General features: G+C 39.5%; 1 protein-coding gene across 1 annotated transcript; it reads left to right on the top strand.

Moving 5' to 3' along the window:
- The first annotated feature begins 543 nt into the window (after positions 1 to 543).
- Positions 544 to 14612, top strand: GYG1 (glycogenin 1). The gene is made up of 8 exons (XM_054282857.1): positions 544 to 648; positions 3523 to 3658; positions 5519 to 5693; positions 6000 to 6162; positions 9555 to 9681; positions 12788 to 13007; positions 13606 to 13656; positions 13871 to 14612. The coding sequence occupies exons 1-8, from the start codon at positions 549 to 551 to the stop codon at positions 14030 to 14032; spliced, it is 1134 nt and encodes a 377-aa protein (XP_054138832.1). The 5' UTR covers positions 544 to 548; the 3' UTR covers positions 14033 to 14612.
- The last annotated feature ends 2327 nt before the right edge of the window (positions 14613 to 16939 follow it).

Below are 16939 nucleotides of genomic sequence, written 5' to 3'. Positions count from 1 at the left end.
GGAAGGAGGGGGGGGGTGACGTGCGGCCGCCGCGGGAGGCCATGGCGGGGGCTCGCCCGCGGCGCCGCGGGGATTCCTCGGGGCGGGGCCGCCGCGGACGCGCCGCTGCTGGCCCCGCCCCTATATAAGGGGCGGCCTCAGCACGGCCCCGACCGCGGCCGCTGCGTCTCCCGCACCGCCCTGCGCTCGGAACCATGGCAGGTCAGTGCGCGCCCGGCTCGCGCCGCTCTGCGCGGGGGCCGCGCTCGCGGAGCCGCGCTCGCGGAGCCGCCGGCGGCCGCGGGGTCGGCGCGGCGGGATCGGCGCGGCCGCGCCTATTCTTAGGCGGCCGTGCCTGTCTTTAGGCGGCCGTCCTGGCGGCGAGCGGGCTGGCTTCGCCTGGGGGGGGCAGGGGCTGCCCGCGGGGGGCTCGGAGCCGGCCAGCCGGGCACCGCTGCGCGGTCTGAGAGGACGCGGACGGTGCCGGCTCTTTCCGCCCCTCGCTCCGTGCTCTGCCCCATGCTCCGTCCCCTAACGGGAGGGATGTCGCCCGCGTGGCGGGGAGCAGGATGGGCCGGAGAGGCCACTGTAGGGGTACAGCGGTGAAAACCCAGCCCTCTCCTAAAACGCCGAGAGAGCTTGTGATCTATGTGCTTTTGATACTTTGCAGTGAATAGGTCCTTACGGCTCTCCGTGTACGTGTTACTTCTTTCTTCCGGTATTTTTTGTTTTTGTTGTTGTTTGGAGTTTTTTGTTTGTTTGCTTTGTTTGGGTGTTTCTTTGGGGGTTTTTCCTTTTTTCCCCGATTTTCACCTAAAGATGTCAGCAAAGTCGGTTTCATTTTCAGGTCTGGAAGCCTGCAGGAAGTGTGCCCTCCGATGCATGTCTTGATAAGATGCTCCTGTCTCTCTAGGAATCCTGTACTCAAAAAACAAATTAGATATACTAGCACCTAGCTCAGAGAATAGGAGAAAAGGCAAGCACCTGTGAACTCTGGCTATGCCTAGGACAAACCTTCCAGGAGAGTTTTTAAATGATCTGGGGCAAGCACTCCAGTAACCTCTGCATGCCATGAAATGAAAGATCGCTTTTAGCTCAGACTTCCAGGATGCTAGTGGGTGTGTAAGGGCTAGCACAAAAACTCTTGCAAAGAGATATTATAGCCTATGAACTGGGCAGCCAAAGAGTTCTCTGAAGTAGCATGGTTTTGTCTGGGTAAGTCAATTAGGAAGCTGGGCAACTGCCTCTCATTCTTTGTGGTTTTGAGAACGTACTCTCACCAAGAGTTCATTATGTTTCAGGCCTAGCAGTGGCTGCTGTGTAAACACAAGATTCTGTGAAGAAAGTGTTTACAGAGAAGGGGGAAAGGATGAGAAGGGAGACCCACACAGCTGAAATACTTGATGTTTTGGTAGAATGGACTAGTCTTTTGCAGCTATAACTTCCATAGTAAGCAGCAACTGGTCTTGCCCAAATTGTAGCATGAGCTCATGTACTTAGAAATTATATGGAATAGAACACTTAGGTATGAGATGTAGATGATATTGACCACAGGATGATATAGAGTAGATACAATAGAAACTTTAGATATAGAATAAAACATAGTTTATTCGAAACTTTGGAAAGTTATGCTGACTTAGATGGTCTCTAGGTTGGCAATGGTTGGCAATATTAACCTCCTGTCAAGCAGTTGTAAAGTTTCCTCCTAGAGCTGGGACACAGTAGCGGGCTGCATCATTAAATTGACTTTATTTCCCTAAAGACCTTAGTGTGTGTGTGTGAATATTCAGTTTCAAGAAGATGAGACAGAGTAGACGTGTACCTGCTAACAGGTCAATGAAGAAAAGATCTGTCTTTCAGTGGCAAGGTCACTTTAAGAATTAGTGCTGCACTGCTAGGGGAAAAAAACCCAAACAACATTCAGATGAATATTGGGCACAATCCCACTTTGTCTACACTGGATTTTTAGTGAGCTGTTGAGACCATAGTGTCAGACTTCCATGTATTGAATGGTAATGTGCCAATTACCTAGTGAAAAACCCTGTCCCATTAGGAGGCTGTTTATACAACTTAAAATATTACACTCTTGCCCTTTAAAGAAACATGAAGTTGTTCTGCAGATTTGCTGAATATGAACTAGTACAAATAGGCAGCTAAAAGTGAATTGAAACAAAATATCTTTATTCCTGGCATTATAGAAGCTTTTTTTATCTTTGTAATTGACCACTATAATCTAAATCCCTTGGGACTAGTTGGTTTTGCTGCTAAGCAAAATAGAAGGTTTTGTAGCTGGTCTATAGATCTTGCAGACCAGGTTTGCAGAGCTTGTAGGCAATTATGGTACGTGATTGTCTGTTGTCAACTGTTAAGGGAGTATTAAGTTAAAAAGATATTGATGATGACTGCCTTGTGAGTTTAGGCTTTGTGCCAAACAACAATTTTTCTGAAAGGAGTCAGTATTGTAATCTTGCTACTAGGCTTGACAGTGAGCCTTTAAGAGCCCAGAACTCTCACTCTGATCTAACCTAGTTAACACCTTTTGTAATGAAAAGAAATCAAAGTTGCTAAAATAAATTTGACTCTTTTAATTCTTATGAAGAAACTGTTTTGTTGATAGAGTGAAAATCGATTGGTGGGAAAGACCATGCTTTGTAAAGTGATATAACTTTGAAAGGAGGTCTACATTAAAATAGCTAACAGTGAACTGAAGAGCTTTTATAAGTTACTTGTTTGCTTTTATGAGTCCCCCTCTGGCAGTTTAAAACATGAAAGAAGGCAAAGCTTGTATAATATGGTTTCAATAAGTACTATAGGGTAAAACAATCTGTCTTAATCTATATTTAAGATACAGCTGGAGCAGGAGATTATAGTACCTCTTTTTTGCTCAAAGAGTAAAAATTATTCCTGCAAGTTCTAAATTGCATTTTGCATTACTAGTTACTTCCCGTTTAAATTTTGCATTCTTGTGACAGAGCTGCTACCATGGGTTGCAGAACAACTCATCTGCAAAATCCTGAGCTAGCAAAACTTAAAACTGTTGTCTAAGATATAATTCAATGCTTACTTTCATTTGAAAATGAATTGCCAGTTTTACGCTGCTTTAGCTTCAGGGTTGAGAGCTGAACCTAGAGAAACTCTACATCCACTAACTTTAGGCCAAAAGCAAGCCCACAGACTCCAAACACTTTTTGTATAATAGCATATTAGTGGCCCAAGTAGAGCTCTTTAGAATTTTGGATTGTCTCTACTTTTGGCATGACTTATTTAACCTGTGGGCAAATTTGAACTGGTGCTCTCTTAAAACAGTCTTGATTTTGTGGGTCATTTTACTGCATTTTGCCATGTGTCAAGTTACCAATAGCAAATGTAGCTATGCAAACAATCTGCTTCATTGAGTCACGTAGGAAGGCCCTGTACACAGAATTAAAGGACACATCTTAGAGGTCTCACAGCAAGATTACCTAACAATACTAGGTTTCTAATGTATCTGTCTCAGAATAAAATAGTGGATTGTGCTAACTTGACCACATTCATTTCTTCCAGACCAGTCTTTTGTGACTCTAGCCACAAATGACTCCTATGTGAAAGGAGCGCTGGTACTTGGTTCATCCTTGCAACAGTATAGAACAACAAGGAAGCTGACTGCACTCATAACTCCTCAGGTCTCAGATCTTATGAGGTAAGGTCACTTACATGCTTCAGACTGCAACAGTTCCTGCTGATGTGCAGGTTGAAAAATGGAAGTTAACTTTCTTAACAGTAACCTTTCAAAGCTCTGGAAGCTGAACAGCTAATTTCAGCAGAACTCAATTTATCTGGAGTTCTGTAAGTTCTTCAAACATGAAACTGTTTATGTTTTGGTGTGGTTTTTTTTTTCTTCCCTACGATGAGTTAAACAAATAGTCTGCAGTTAGAGCTCTAAACCACGACTTGATACTGATATTTCTGCTAGATCTTTGCTCTTCTGTAGTCCTGCTTAGAATTGTCCGACAATGTAATATTGCCCACGCATTTGTTAGTGCTATGTGTATGCATGTGGAGGTGGGGGCAGGAAATTAGTGTTTGTTTGTTTTGCAGAAATATTCCCAATTGACATAATATAACACAAGCTCTATTGAAATCTAGCGGACACTTCAAATTTTATCATGGGAGAAGCGAGCAGAACTGAGGTAGCACCAAGTATGTCAAATCAGCAGCTGAACAGAGGCATCTAACAAGGTCAGCACAGTACATCAAATGAAAGGAAAAGGCAACTGCTTCCTACAGCCTCCTTAGAATAGTCTCACTAGTGAGTGGACTGGATTCTTTCCACATGTAAGAGGGTAAAAAAAAAAAACAACGAAACAGTTGATAGCTATGGGAAGTACAGATAATAAGTCAAGATTCTCTACATGGGAAGTAATTCTGAAAAGAGTTATCAGTATATAGACACAATAGAGAGGTGACTCAATTTAAAAAATGCAGTGACTTTCCCTGGAGTCTCCTGGCAGCTAAACGGTTGTATCGCTTTCAAAATGTTGCGTATAGGAACATCCATTTCAGCCTACTAGGTGAGTGTGCTCTTCTAAGATGAACCTTAAATGTGCCTATGTGCTAGTGAAAGCCACCTAGTACTGCGCCCTTAGACCGGTGATACTTATGTACCTAATGGTGTAATTGGAACTTGCATTTCTCGCCCTGTCTCCACTAACAAAGTATGCCTGAAGTTCAGAAGCGGTACCCACCAACTGTCAGTATAAAGACTGCCTTGCAAGGCAGAGTTCCAAAACTCATTTAAAAGCTCTGTGGGGCTTAAATTGTACTGGCAATTGCTAAGCATTCAAGATATGCTGAAGAACAGTAAGACTTTACTGATGTTTCCTGTTTTAAGCAGCACAAACACCTTAATCTCTTGAACTAATGGTAATTCTCTATTGATGGTAAAGCAAAGGTTGGATATCTACCAATTTCACTACACTGCCTGAAAGTTTGTCACTCTTTAGTGAATATGGTACTGGTTCAAAACATTTTGTACCCACAGCCATAACTAAGTTAGTGTTCAAAAGACTTCATGGGATAAAGAAAGTTTTAGTAACTAGGCAGATGCCTCAAATGTCACAAATCCAAAACAGTGTAAATATTGCATAAAATTGGTCTAAGCTGCTTCAAATTCAACTACTGTCCTGCTCAAGCTAGGCTAACAGCTTCCCATTTCTTAATTGTCTGCTCAGAGTAGGTTTTTAAGTTGCTAGATATTAGAGTCTGGATGAAAAAAAAAGCTTAGTGTATGACTTACTGAACTAGATAGCAATGCCAACTAAAACTTTGTGGAAGAAAAAAAACCCAGAAGACTTCTTTGTTCCCCAAAACGTGCACATTACAAACTTTATGGCAGACAGGTGTACTTGTGTGTTCCAAAATATGCAGTCAACTCTTACTACTTTTCAACAAGAAATGTTGCCAGGCTTCCTGTTATTCCACTTCTCTTTACGGAATCTGTCGTGTGGTCTGCTGTGGGAGTAACACTAGAACTAAATCTTGCCAATTGACTCTTCCCCAGGAGAGTGCTGGAAAAAGTCTTTGATGAAGTCATATTGGTAAATGTCTTGGATAGTGGGGATTCAGCACACTTGGCGTTAATGAAAAGACCTGAGTTGGGCGTCACACTAACAAAGCTTCACTGCTGGGAACTGACACAGTTTTCAAAATGTGTTTTCATGGATGCAGACACAATGGTAAGTGGCTGTGTCTCATGGTACTTCTCAAAGTCCTAGTATCAGGATTGTTGGATTTTTTTGTGGTTTTTTTTAAGAGTAGGGATAATAGATGGACTAGTAACAGTAAGAATGTGTGTGCCTTTTAAACTAAATTAACTGTTATGAAGTCTGTGGGGACTATTTATGTCAAGTATTGTCTTCTGTAACATGAACACTGATAAAAGAACTTCCTTTCGTGTCTTAGTGTATTTGCCAAAATCCATGAAAAACATGATACCACAATTCCTAACCTAAAAGCATTTTTTTAAACTCCTTTACAATTAGGTTTTGTCAAATATAGATGAGCTTTTTGAGAGAGAAGAGCTATCTGCAGCACCAGATCCAGGCTGGCCCGACTGTTTTAATTCAGGAGTTTTTGTTTACCGACCTTCCATTGAAACATACAGTCAGCTGTTACAGTTTGCCACAGAGAAAGGCAGCTTTGATGGTATGTATTAATTTGTATTTCAGTGTAAGTTAGACCAAAATGGTCTAACAGTATTCAGGATGGCTCAGTAACCACATACATCTCATGGGGACTCTGTATGATAGAATTCTCAATGTAACCATGCAAAAATTGTATCCTTCTCAGAAACAGAGGCCATCATTACAATATGTAGTAAAATTACTTTTTTCAGGCTTAATGAAATAAAAACTGAGTTTGGCCTCCAGACTAACAGGTGTAGAATCATATAACAAGAAATGAAACTCCAGTACTATGCTTCAGACATCCCTAACATTCAAGGCTTGGATGTTCTATACTAACTCAAGCTGCTATAGAAAAAATAGTACTGGTCAACTTGAGCACAGCTTCAAAAAATCAAACATTTGAAGATACAGAAACCTCTTTGTATGCTATATGATGGCTTCCTGTCATTATAGGGTGCATGTAGTAGCCTTGGTTGCTTCCTACCATAGGTTACTTGGGATCTGCCACTGTACCAGGTTTCAGCTTGAGAAACCAAGTTGTGCTGTCCTGTAAATCTACTTAATCTGTTACTGTTGCAGGAAAAGCTTATGTCCCTTGGAGACAGCTGTAGTTAAAAGCTTCACTGTCTCCTGTCACTTAATTTCATTATGTAACTACTGTGGTAGAAAGCAAAGTCTAACTGAAAAAAATATAGAAAACGATGTAAATAAGACCATAAAATAAAACTCTCAGATAAAAGGTAATGTTGACTTACCTCTCAGTACTTTGTGAAAAGCAAAATATTCAGATGTCACTTCTAGCCTGCAGAATAATCCTTGTTACTGTAGGGATTCTTCTAAAGAACATTGAGCAGTTGCATGCTCAATGCTACCTAAAGAAAATTAATACTGCCATGTAATAAAGGTCAAAGGTGCAAACTGATCATCAGCTATAGCAAAATCTGTAGCATAATTCTGAATTGTTGCATTAAAACAAACAAAACCCCCCAAAACCAACCAAACACCCTGTCCTACCCCCCCTCCCGAAAAAAACCCCAACCCCCCCAAAAGCAACCAATCAAAAAATCCCCAAATGAATAGAACTCTTTTTACAATATGCTTTCTGACATGAATGCTAAAGCCACGCAATGGTGAAACTTCCTCTGTCCTAAATGCAAAGCAATTGTTGCAGCATTAACAGCAAAAACAGTGGGCTAGTTGTTTTGTTATCAAATTTCTAGAACTGTAATTTGTACTTCAGCTTCAAAATCTTAGTTTTTATTAAATGGTAGCACTGGTCTGAGTAATGATGCCATGGAGACCTAGACCATCTGTATAAGCTACTGCTGAGCTCAGGAACTTCGTAGGGAGAAAGGGAATTGAAAATTAAATTGACCTAGAGAGTAATAAAAGGGCCTAGGAAATTTAGTAAGAGAAACCTATGAAGGGTCACTGCTTTTAATGGGACACAGGGATGCAAGCTTAACAACCTACCAAACTATGTGTAGTTGAAGTCAAGCTGCAAGTGCCTTGTGTGCAGTAGGAGTAACTAGGGCATAGTAGACCTTCTAGAATATTTCCTGTATGTAACAGCAGACTGCTGCCTCCATTACTGTTGTCCAGAAATGGAAGAATGATGGCTACGTATGTAGACATCTACTCTGTCTGTCTAAACTTCACGTTTGTAGATAACAAAGAATATGTCATGCAACTACTCTAGATACAATCTAAAAGTAGTGGATAGGAAAGAAAAGTTGGGTTTAGAAGAAATCTGGTAGTCCTGCTACCTTAAGAATGTTGCTGTTGCTTAGACAATCCTCTTGCTCTTTAGCCTGGGATCCAAAATAGTCTTGCTGTATTGTACATTGATATGTATCTGTAAATATGCAGTTAATATTAAGTACTGCCTGATTTTTCACCCTGTGTGTGAGATCCTGTTTATATAACAATACTCCTGTTGAAGTCTGAATTAGGACAGCTAGATACTGCTCTCATTGTCTGCTTTGGCACAAATGCAGGCAATCTGAAAAAAGGCCAAGGATGTAAACCAATCTGAGCCAGAAAAAGTCCTGTGGAGTAAGTTACATACACGGTTGCTGCCCCCTCGGTTCTCTTATGATGGATACCAGTTTTTCAAAAGTGCTTTCCTTCCTTTACAGATTGAGAGGCAAGTCAGAGATTTGAAATTGCTGGACTGAGTCTCTGGCTGTTTCTCATTCTGCAATCTGCATGTATGCTGACAGCTGTAACAGGATACCTAGAATTTATATTTGTCAGTGTACTGTCCGTACATCTAAGTTTATGCCTAGTGTCTAGATACTTCAGCTGCAAAAAGCAAATTCTGCTCAAATGGCACTGATGGTATAAACCTTAATACTGCCCTAAATCGAATCATAGGCCAATAAAAACCTTTTCCTGAGTCAGCAGAGACTGGGTGCTTAAGAAAATGAAAGATTAAAATGAAACATTGTCTGCTAACTAAGCTATCCACTTACCTCCCCCTTAGTAATGCTACTTGTGCATGCAGTGATAGGTGAAAGAATACAGCAAGTGAAAGTCAGAGGACTCCCTTCAATCTCCTTGATAAGAGGGATTATTACCATTTAAAGACTAATTGTATTCATTATGACAAAGAATGAATGGATGTAGATAAATAGGTTTTTACTTCTCAGTTGCTGCTTATAAACTAGTCTACTCTGGCCTGAAGGCTATATTTATTTTTTAGCTAATCTACTACTGAGATAGCAAACAACTTCAGATTCACTTAACCTTGTAACAACCTCTACTTGCAAACTAAGACATGACCCTTCAGAACACAGATTGTTATCCTCATTTAGTGGTTAGTCAGGAGCTTTTTAGTACAGAATTAGAAACACCTGTTATCTGTTAAGGAATTTGATGGAGTTTTCCTATAATTGTCAACAAGACTACATGTGCTTTTCTTATCAGATCAGTGTGGAGGTAGATGCATCTGGCACTGCAGGTCTAACAGGCCACTGATACCCTAACTCTGTCAGTGAGATGATGTTGGTCATGCATCTGTAAGCATAAGTAATAAAACTTATTGCTGCCATTTGATCTTCTGAGGTACAGCTGAGCAGTGCTCAGTTGTACTGTTTTATTGTGGGGTGTTGTTGCTGTGTTATACAGATTGAACTTAAGCTGTAAAAGAAACTAAATGGCAGAGTTTGTGAGCAGCTTCCTATCTTTAACAAAAGTAACCCCATATATACTATTTCATTCTCTGCGCTTTTGGAATATTCAAAGGGCAGAAGGTTTACAGGGTTGTTCACAAATAGGACTGTAGTGCTCTGTGCCAGACTTCGACAGGACATGATAACTGCATTACCAACTCCTGCTTAGTAAAGTGACTGAAAAAGATCTTCAAATAGCTGTCTGATGCTCATAGCCTATTAATGCTTTCTCTTTTAGGTGCAGATCAGGGGTTATTAAACACCTTCTTCAGCAGCTGGGCAACAACAGACATAAGCAAACATCTACCGTTTATTTATAATTTGAGCAGCACTTCTGTATATTCCTACCTTCCAGCATTTAAAGCGTAAGTTGAAAACTTCAAGAAGACCTTCAGAGCTTACATAAACTAATTTCTTGTAACAGAATGAACAAGCATGATGTGAGCTTACACAGGTTTTTTAGAAGTAGACTGTTCCTGCCACTCAAAATACCGTAATTTCTTCTCTTAAAAAAAAAAATTGAATTGATGAAAATCAAATTCAGCTGTATCTGCAGCTTAAACCACTCATCCCTGGTAATAACACTGAAGTTGAGTAAGCACATTTGACAGGTCACTTGCAAAAGGAAAAACCACTCCTCCAGTACAGGATACAGTCTAGACAAGTTCCAACCAATGGCAGCAGGCTCTTTAATCAACTTGAGCTGACCTTCAGCATGTCACTAGTGGTCTCCTTCCCACTTAGATAACTTGCCCTTTCTTCACTCCAGTTACTTAGGGTATTTAACAACCAGTAGTTACAGTTTCATCTGATCAACCTATACCATTCAAATAAGTGTGGTGAAAAAAGATTTGTATCAAGCTAGAATTCTCTCCTAACAGTCTTTCTAGACCTCTGTCAGTTCCTTAAGTAACAGCAAGATGGAACAAATACAACCGACCACATATCATTGCATATTTCCTCTGTGACAAAGCCTGTATCCTCGCTAGCTAGCAGAGTTAGTGTGGCATGTGAGTAAACTGTATGTCAGAGGCAGGGTTGTTGAAAGTGTTATAACAATCCAGAAGAAAGGGGGTGGGGTGAAGGGGGAAAGAAGGGAAACTGAAGTGTTACACAGAAACTCTATCTATTATGAGCTACAGAAGTTGGAGGCAAGGAAGAGGGAAAGTGCCAAGTGCATAAAAACAATCTGATCTCTGAATGACATCAGGTTACTAGTGTCTAAAGCAGCAGCTGGCATTAGCAGGCCTTGCTGGCTCAAGATCAAACTATGTCTTGTGATCAGAATACTATTTGGAATCTTGTCATGCTAAAAGTGGAACACTTATTTAAAGAAATATATGCAAGCCTCAGAATGACTAAGTAGCTGGATAGCATTTGATAAACTAACATCTATTGTAAAGTAGATGTTTCCATGGCTGGCTGTCAGTCACGTGACCTTAATTTTACAAATTACTTAGTTGCCACAGAACACTAATTGGATCTGGGAGTTCTTGACAAAAAATTATCTTTAACTGATTGAATCAGTTGCTTAACTGAGTTCATCAGACCTTCAAAAATAGAATGCTGGAAGTGCAGCCCTTGTAAGCAACACTCCCTGCTCAATAGGTGGAACAAGTTCCCTTGGTTAGATCAGCAGCTACACTCTTGATAATCAACTGTTAGAATATAGTGAAATTTAAACCTACTGACAGTAATAGCTAAGTTTTTTGCAGCTTTGTACAGTGAGACTAGATTTCACAGCAGTCTCAGTAATCCTTTTTCCAAAGGAAAATGCCAATTCATGACAAATGCTCTCTGACTTCAAAACATTGATGAAGGACTTTTCTGGGAGATGTGGAAAGACAGATTAGTTGCTGAGGCCAGTGTAGACATAAAGCTTCCTAACAGTTGAGCTTAAATGCCCAAATAAAGTATCGCAGGTCCAGAAAGTATCTAGAAAGCAGATGCTGAAAACATTGTAGAAGCTTGGCATCTGTTGTTCTGACTGTAAGTAGACAGGATACCAAGAGTATACTTCTGTATTTGCAACAAATGTTGTGATACTTCTTATGCATTCTATTCTCTTGATTTTTGAACAATATGTTTCCTTAGAATAGCAGCAGCCCAAGATAAAGAAAACTCAGGTTTAGTACTGACAGCTAATAAAACTAAGGTAGTCCCCTTATGCTAAATCTTGACTTTTGGGGTTTAAAGTTAAAGCCCAGTAACTGACCACTTGAAGACACTTTTTTTCATGCAGTTAAAGCAAATACTTGGACTTTCATGCACACACAAGTCTTCATTCTGCAGTAAGTTCAGTTGTGTTGAAAACATTGAACATGAACATTGAAATATAGTCAAGGACCTTAAAACAGTATGAAACCTACAACCCCATCCAAATGCATACTTGGTTTGAATATTCTATGGCTTTTGAAACACACCCGTATTGTCTCCATACACAAAACTCTTTAACACCCGAGTCCTGGTCAAAATGACCAGCATCTGCTTAATAAAACATAAGCCAAGCTACTTGATGTTACTCTCCATTTCAGTCATATGATGTTGACAAGAAAGCCTAATGTGATACAAACTGAACTAGGTGACATAGTCACTGTTAGCAGACAGACTAGTATTGCTTGTTCACAAAACTGAATCAAGCTAAAACCCAGCTCTGGAACTGTAGGAGAATGACATGAATGTTGTCTCTTTCAGTGTTTAGTTCTTTACTTGAGAAGAGGTTCATCTCATCTTTACTTTTAATACAGAAGAACATACTGATAACAGCTGGGACAAAGGGAGAAGTCCATATTGAAAGTAGTTTAAATGGTTTCAAAAAGAAACAAAACCCACTAACAAACCCACGCATGGTTGCCCTAAGGTTATTTAGGAAGTAAGGGTTGTCTAAGCAAGACCCTGCTGCACCAAGATCAGGAGTGTTCTGAAATGCCTTGGTTCTACAAAGTTGCTATTTTTCAAGGACATGGTCTCCTTGCAGCAGAGCCATCCAATGATCCATTTCTACAGGGCTATAAACTGAAAGGGTAACTCTTAACACTGACTGTTCTCTACATAATACTTGTAATGCTTAACTCTCTGGCTTGCTGACTTTGGAGTAGAATCTTTTTCACTTTTAAAACCAGTTCCGATTGCAACGGCTGCTTGAGACTGCTCTCCCCTGAGCTATGGACATGACCCTAAAGACTTGAGTTGTCTGTAAGTATTTAAATAGCCCAGACCACTAGGTTTTGGCTGTATTCTGACTAGTGCAATGTAGAATTCAGCTTGCATTTTTTCCATTGTTTCACAATGCTTTCAGTCCCAATAGGCATTGGCAGTTTGATAATTTAGCACTTAGCCACCTAAATATTCATATTTCTGTTTTCTGGACAAATACAGAAATAACAGGTTAAAAAAAGTTATGTCTGACTGTCTAAACTCGTTTTCTAGACATATGTACAAACTGACTTCTAAAATTTTTCTGCCCAACAGGTTTGGTGCAAATACTAAGGTAGTGCATTTCCTGGGAAGCACAAAGCCATGGAACTATGCATATGACTCCAGAACAAAAAGCATAAAGGGCAACATGGATGACCCTAAAATAGTTCACCCAGAATTCCTCAACATGTGGTGGGATACCTACGTAGCTGATGTTTTACCATTACTAGAACAGCATGGAATTGTTAAAGAAATTACTCCAGGGGTAAATATGGTACGTGTTCTAATAATCTTGCGCATCCATACCTAAGTATGGATGACAGGTTATTTACCATTGCATCAATTTCCCTTCCCTCTGTCCATCTCAAAGCATGGGTGTGGTTTAGTTTGTGGGATGCAGGGTATTTTAGTTTTGTCCTTTTAAGCTTGGAATAAATAATACTATAAAAGAGAAGCATGCTAGACAGGTCTTGGAGACAGCTGTATGCTTGCCTAAAACAAACTGTGTACATAGTTAATGTAGCACCAGGTCTTATACTGTAGTAACTTCTTTAATTTATACAGAGAAGGATCTAAGTCCTCTGTCTTTCAGCTAATAAGGTTCTCAAGGAGAAGAACCCCAGTTCAGCATGCAAATATGTACATACAGATCTTGCATGGTGAATCACATTGCCTAGGACAACCAAAGTAATGCTTCTAACTGTAGTTGTCATTCACAGAGTTTAGCAGCCTGCATCTGATTGCGGACTTCTTAGTCTTAGCTTAGTACATGAAACAGTTTAAGTTCTTAGCCTTTCTAAGACCAAAGTTACTGACATCTTCAGATGTGCTTCTCTTGGTAATCTTGCATCTTTCTAACAAACTATTTGCAGCTATCGGGCTTGGTCTATACTCTGGCTTTCTCTTGTGGCTTCTGTAGAGAGGTATGAAGAACTGAAAATTTTCTTTTTTTTTTCCCCTCGCTAACATCTGTAACTCTGCTTTGTTATTTTGCTAGGAAAGCTGCACAATCCCTACCCATTGGCAATGCTTGCTACTGCGCATGATAACATCAACTTTGTTGTCCCATTCTATGGCTTGTTGTGCACTTTAGCTGCACAAAGTATTTCTATATTTTTACTCTACCTTTCCTTTTAGGCAGAAGTTACAGAGGCAGTGTCCCACGTATCAGTATCACCACTATTACCAACTGAATCTTCAGAAGAACGCAAGGAACGGTGGGAACAGGGCCAAGCTGACTATATGGGAGTGGATTCCTTTGACAACATCAAGAAGAAACTTGATACCTACCTTCAGTAGAAGTGCCTGTCTCAAACAGTGGTGATGCAAGGACTTGTTCCAGAACTAACAGCTAGAAAGGGATAGATGGTGGTCAGTTACACTTGCTAGTAGCTTGAGGAAAAACTTCTTGGCTGAAGGCCTCTGCAGTGCTACAGATGAAGACTGAGCAAAAGCTAGGAAGCAGAATCCTTGGGCCACCTATTACTGCCCAATTTCCAATTCTCCATACTAGATAAAGCCAGGTATTTTCAGCTTAAAATTTCTTCTGTTTTGATCAATTGGCTCAACATATTCTTTAAACTGGGTTTGTTACCTCACCTCATTAGGTGATTAGCATTGATTCCTTTGCTTGCTGTTTTAGATGTAAAATCTAATTCATGGGATTGCTCATACACTGGAGTGGTAGCCATTCTGCTTTACCATAAATGTATTAATGACACTGGGATACATACATGTAACAGTAATAGCACTGCTTTGCTCTTCCAGTCACAATTGCACTGAAATTTTGACCAGGTTCTTACGCACAGTGCCTGCAGCATGGCAGAATGCGTTTTTCAGTTCTGTATACTATGGGACTAGTAAACTGAGTTTTATCTGTTCCTTGCAATGTTGCACTTGATATAAAAATAAAAAGTTGTCATGCATTTCTGTCTTCCCTAAACTCTTGAGCAATTAAAAGAAGGAGCTTTAAAGCAGTCTAACTAAAATATTCAACAGGTATAAATATCCCTTAAGCTTTGCTGATGTTACTCAAGCTCTCATTAGCAAATGTCCATATTTTAGTTCATAATTATTTAGAAGTACTTAGTCATTTGCTAGGGAGTTGTTTAGGGCCAATCCCTGTATTAACTTGTCATAAATATAGGACAGGGCACATGAGGAAGTACCTGCTGAAGGTGTTTACATTAGTAACTTGAAGTTTGGGAAGAAGGCATTCTTCTTTCAAGTGACTGAAGAAACATCCCTAATGTAAGCCCTGTACACTGAACTTAGTCATAAAAACAACTGTGATACTAGTTGATTAGAAAGATTACATAGCTGCTTAAGTAACTGTACCTATCCTGGTAAGGAAAACTACTCTTTCCATGTATAAAGACAGTAAAGGAAGTGCTTTTTTTGCCACACTCAGGCCACATGTTCTCCACGACACATGGAAAAGCAGTAAAAATAAAGCATGCTGATGACAGACAGATTGCCTGTCATCTGTACTAAGGTTTTCTATCCTTTAGTCAAAAGTCTAAACAGAGCAAAATTAGTGTTTTTTGACAGCTGTACCTTTCACAAATCCAGAAACACTAAGAAAATATAAATTCCTTATTTCCTAGTAAAGGAGGATTTTGGCTGGTGATGGTGCTAAATCTTGAGCCTAGAGATAAAATAAACAATCAACAAGCTCTCACCATTTGCTGGTAAAGCAGAAGACATGAGTATAAGGGTTGGTATATTTTAACTTGTTTTCACTACTTAATTCCTCTATGATTTAGTTGTTCACCATTTAGAAAAAATGCTAAAAGATGAGGTCCAAACCAAAGTAGCTTGTAGCTACTTAAAAGAACATAGTGTCTGAACTGCAGGTTGTAACTAGCCCTTTCCTGTATGGGTTTTTCTTTTGCTGTGTTTTTTTTTTTTGTTTATTTGTTTTGTTTTGTTTGTTTTTTAACATATAAATTTGAAGTTGTGTGAAAGCAGGAGGGATTACTAGTTACAGTCTGTAATGACAAAAGTACACTTTATCAAACAAATATTGGAGAGTTCTGCATACTCAAAGACTACTCTACGGAAAATGGTAACATACTCTTTTAAAGCCAAGTCTACATTGTTCTCCCCTTGTCTGTATTCATACTGGAGAGTAGGGACATTACTTCTTTTTAAGCTTAGTTGGAGAGAACCAAGGAAGTGTAAAAGTATGATACTTATTACCTGCCTGAAAATTTGGTTTAGCACGTATGTTTCGTTACATTATACAATAAGATAAGGAGAGATGCTGAGCAAGATGAAAACAAGCATGTTTTTGATTAACAAATGCAGTTAGTGAAGAAAGATCACCTGTGAAAAGAATTCTGCTGTAGCCTCTGTAATTCATACTGTGATCAAGTGTTTAACCATGGCCTCAGGAAAGGTATGACATCTATACCAAATTCTATGCAGCTTATTTTCAATAAAATGACCTTTATGTCATTATTTGCCACTATTTCCTTCACAATTGCTGTAGGCAGCTTTTGCAGAAAAGCAAAAATCTGTTTTTTCCCTTGCAATAGCATCACTTGATACATCAAGCAGTTTTCTGCTCTAATCGGAATGTACTCAAAACAGCACTATACTCTAAACATCATTATTCAGAAGAATCACAGCATTGCTTAGATTGCAACTCAAATATTGGAACTTCATTTGCCATTATGAAGCATATAATCTAAGGTTTTCCTTAAATGGTGACAGCTCAGAGCAACTCTTAAAAGCTTAAGAAGCATTTTTTCCATATACATCTTTGTTTTATGTATAAGGTAAGGAAAAAAAAAAGGAACAAAAACCCCCAAACAAGCAAACAAAACCCAGTCAAAATCAGAATGACAGGCTACTAACTCAATCTTTGGAATTAAAAATAATTCCAAAAGCTTACTCCTAGAACATACCATTCAAACCTCACAAAAGAGAATGCCAAAAGCCAAAGACTACTTACACATCATGAAAAGCAGAAGAAAAATCCCAAATAGTCAGAACACCAAGGTGTTCAACCACTTGCTTACTGAACAGCTCCATCAAATCAGACGGGACTTTTCTGTGCTCAAGTTTTACATCTTTTCTCTCAGATATATTAATATGGCTTTCTTGGGAGAGACCATAAAGCTCAGTACTACCTTCAGTAAGTTATATATGGCTTTGGAACTTGGAAATAATAATCTAATAGATAAAAAAAATACTAGTAAT

Source organism: Melozone crissalis, unplaced genomic scaffold, assembly GCF_028551555.1.
Source record: "Melozone crissalis strain CALT ecotype California unplaced genomic scaffold, PUWL_Pcris_2 ptg000034l_1, whole genome shotgun sequence".
In the NCBI taxonomy this organism is placed as follows: domain Eukaryota; kingdom Metazoa; phylum Chordata; class Aves; order Passeriformes; family Passerellidae; genus Melozone; species Melozone crissalis.
The sequence above is the reverse complement of the archived record's forward strand: the minus strand, read 5'-3'. Positions and strand labels throughout refer to the sequence as shown.